This window comes from Atta cephalotes (genome assembly GCF_000143395.1).
Source record: "Atta cephalotes unplaced genomic scaffold scaffold00006, whole genome shotgun sequence".
Classification (NCBI taxonomy): Eukaryota; Metazoa; Arthropoda; class Insecta; order Hymenoptera; family Formicidae; genus Atta; species Atta cephalotes.
This window is the reverse complement of record NW_012130070.1, coordinates 7,519,567-7,523,782: the sequence shown is the minus strand read 5'-3', so window position 1 is coordinate 7,523,782 and position 4,216 is coordinate 7,519,567. Positions and strand designations below refer to the sequence as shown.

At 34.1% G+C, this 4,216-nt stretch overlaps 1 protein-coding gene across 1 annotated transcript in view; it reads left to right on the top strand.

Moving 5' to 3' along the window:
* Positions 1-4,216, top strand: part of LOC105626796 (protein couch potato) — an 83,282-nt gene that overhangs the window by 77,364 nt on the left and 1,702 nt on the right. The window contains exon 8 of the mRNA XM_012208091.1: positions 533-737. Coding sequence (XP_012063481.1) covers positions 533-737 — 205 coding nt within the window. The remainder of the gene's footprint in view (positions 1-532; positions 738-4,216) is intronic.

Genomic DNA, 4,216 nt, shown 5'->3' with positions numbered 1-4,216 from the left:
TTATATATATATATATATATATATATATATATATATATATATAATTACATATAATAGATATGCTTTTTAAAATAATTTTTCAAATATTCGATTACGATTAATTTCAATTATTTGGGCAATATTGTATATATTTAAAGATATTTTGCAAAATAATTAATTGTACAAATTATTTTATTATTTAATTTATTTCGATAATTTTCTTTCATTACATACAATTATATTATTACATACAATTATGTATATATGTATGTAATTATCTCTGTACACCTTAAATTCCCCTAAAATAATTAGCACACATGCTAAAGGAAATAATTCACAGCTGTTAACGATTTGAATTTAATCCTGAGTTTGTGTCGCATCCCCTCCGTGTAATCACCCTATGTCGGCACCGCCTGACACCACCGACACCAATTAATGGCAACCAAGCAGTAACCAAACCCCCTTAAAACCTCTCTAAATTCCCCCTTTACCAGAGTACTGTCTTTACGACTAACTAGAGCACGTATTGTACGCTTCTCTTATTTGTGCACAGTTTTCCTGGTTTCTCCCGGCTTCGTATGCACACGAAGGGAGGGTCGCCAGTGGCCTTTGTCGAATATCAAGACGTTCGCTACGCGGCCCAGGCGATGGCCACTCTCCAAGGATCCTTTCTCCTCTCCTCCGACCGGGGAGCGATACGAATCGAATATGCAAAGTCAAAAATGGCCGAGGTGGGCTTTACAAATCTCTGGATCGAAGTAGGTTCCACTTTATGCTACGATAGACCGCTGCAAAGGATGCGGGGGGGGCGGCTCTATGTGAACTAGGCGAAGGTTTTGTACGAGGTATTCGAACTCGAAACCATCGGTGTTTGTTCTGACGTTATTCATAGGACGAAGATATTAGTTCCGAGAAAGACCTTAGCACGCGCGAGGATTTTAGCGAGGGCGTTTCTTGCGCACTTAGCACATGCCGAGAGACTAGAGAGCCTCGATGAGAGTATTTGTTGCGGTCAAGAGTAGATCTTCCGTACCTCCGAACACCCAGAGGCCTTGCTTATGCGCCAAAGTCCTTAGCACGAGTGTTTACGTTGGTCTAGCACGAGACTTTCACACATACACGAGGCTCTGGGTGGTCCGACCTAGTAGAGCCGCCTCCGCGAAAATGCGATCAACGGCGAATACGTAGGGTTGTGCTTTTGTCAATATTTCATATTATTTTCTTATTTTATTTTGGTATAATAATTATTATTATATATTATAAAATTTTAAATACTTCATTAAAGAAAAATACCTTATAACATTTAATTATATGGACAATATGAATATATTATTTTAGTATTCTATTTAATAAATATATTGTTGAGTCATGAAGATAACACGAAACATAAAGTTTTAATAATATTTCTTTAAAAGGAAATTGCAATTTATGGTCTTTATAATATAATAAAATTAGAATTTTATAAAGAAAATAATAGTTTAATTTGAAAATATACATATATGATATTACGAATAAAATACGATTTAAAATATAAATACAAAATATCACATTTAAATAATAAATTTACTTTAAAAATAAAATTTTTTTTAGAACAATATTTTATTGGAACTAAGCACAGCTGTGCGTTTTCGTCTAGGGGCCGAAATCGATATAATCTCGATGAATTTACGTACATTGATGCTATAGATATAAAAAATGACTTTAATATTTAGAATTGCAGAAATGGCATTTTTATGCATCGATAGCATAGAAGATATCATTGAAATAATATTGATTTCGGATTTTTACTTTTGTCGCCGGTACCGAAGTGCATTGGGCCCAGTGGATCCTGGATCCAATTATTCGGTCATTATTCGATCAAACTCACGCGGTTTCGCCCTCGAAAGCGTTTGTGCCTCGAGGCGTTAGACAGGCCGTCACTTCGAAGGCCAATTAAATCTAGTTGAAAGACCGACGACGGCTGTCCCGTCGAGGACTCGTATCCGAACAGTAGATGCGCTCTCGTGCGTTGGTGCCAATTATCAATTATCCATCGTTAATCGCCTACCGATCATGTGAAATCCGGCGAATCTGTCCGTCTTTCTTTCCTTCTTTTTTTTCTATCTCACTTTATCTCTCTATCGCTCGATTGAGATACACGTTCCCGTTTCTGCGATCGGAACGCGTATAATTTTTTATCTATTTTGAATTATTTTTTTATGATTTTCTCTCTTTTGAATTTTTGCACGATTCCAAACAGAGACTAAATTATAATTTCGAAGAGTTCAGAATTTAATGTTGGAGCACAAGCAAAAATGATCTCGATATCTATTTCTGACTGATGAGAATGAAATACTTGATAGCAAGGTAAATTTTATCGTAGCATTGAAAATTGAACTCATCTAAATTATATGGTTCAATCCTAGATTTCAAGTTTTCTCTTTTTCCTGTTGTATTCCTTTCGTACTCCTCTGTTGATGCCTGTTTGTCGATTTGCTCGTTTTTTACGATGTAATTTCCTTCATACAAATCCTTTCCTTTCCTATATGTTTTTTTTTCCGCTGTATCAAATCTGTCTTCGTTTTACTGTACTACATAGATATGACGAACACTATGCACCATCCTGTAGCAACTTTATACTAATCAGCAGTAGTAACGCTTGGGAAAACATTGGCTATATAAAGTAATAGGATTAATTTTATTGACTAAAATTATTTTTTATTAACAATTAGGATCCTTGATAATAAAATATTTTTTTTTAACTACATTTTTTGATATGATAAATGTTATATATAGTTTTAGATTTCATTGAAATGCAATTGTTTTCTATTCTTACATTATCAGAAACATATATTTTTTAAAAATCTTCGTACAAAAGAACAAAGTGGGTTTGATATGTATAACGTTAATTTTATTTTTTGGTTTAACTTTAATCCGTTTAAATAAAATGAATTGGAAAGATTGTACGATAAAAAGTCATGTAAGATAAAAAAAGAGGAAAGTCAGACAAAATGATGATTCTGAGGTTCCGCTTTTAATCAAGACCGTATTTCCGCCGATGAAGGAAGATTCGTCGGACATTTAAGGATCGATCCCACTTACGTAATTTAAGGACTGAACTAAGTTCAGCTCACAGGTTATCCAACCGCTAAAAGGATTGAACTAATTAATTAACTAAGTAATTAAGTCGCGTTAAATGAAGCTGGCAAAGTTATTCATTTGTTCAAAATGATAATAATATTTCGGCAAAGCTTACAATAACTGTAACATTATTTATGCATAACATTCAATATATAACAGACACATCAAGAAAAAAAAATTGCATCATTTTTCATTTAAAAAGGGGCTAATAATTATGCATGTCAAAGTTAGAAGAATATAAGAATTTGAGCAAGGTTCTGTTAAATCGCAAAATATATGTAATATACGAAGAATTATTTGAAAATCAATAACGTGAATGAAACAGCTATTTATTTTTTCATTAGCTATTTCCTTTTCATATAGCATTGTCTTTATTGGCTCTTATAAAAAAGAAAATTAATCAAAGACATATCTATATTATGCGAAACGTTGAAAAATTGGTTTTTAAAGATTTAAAAAGATCTCGAAGAAATATAAATACAAGATGTACATTTTTGAAATATGCAAGAGATTGAGAGATAGAAATGAAGGACTCGAGAATCTATTCGACACGTTTGAAAATGGATTCCCGTTCAGGGCAAAAGTGTGTCACCAAAAATTGATCAGAGAGACGTTATAAAAGAGCGTTTCAGATCACTCGACCTTACCCTTTGAAATCGGTGGATCGATACTGTTCACTTTCAATTGCAATTGTGTTGCAACTTGTTTATTCATATATGACGCCGAAAAGTTGCGATTGGTCACGCTATAAACGAAGCTGTGGCTACGGATCAACCTCCCTATTTTCGAATTAAACGATCGATACGGTCCGCTTGGGGCTGGGCACGGCCGAATACGTCATCGTTAATTTACGTCGTTTTATAGAGACGTCTGGCACCGCAACGTTCACCTAGTGAGATATTCGATAAATTAAAACTCTTGGCCTTTTTCGAGCAAACACATTCAATCCTATGAATATTTTCTCTTCCTCTGTCTTGCAAGCGTATATATCAGAAAACCATTTACGCTTTTAACAGATGAAGGAGAATCTTTTTATAAAATTGTTGAGGAACAACAGAGAGTGTGTGTGTGTGTGTGTGTGTGTGAGAGAGAGAGAGAGAGAGAGAGAGAGAGAGAC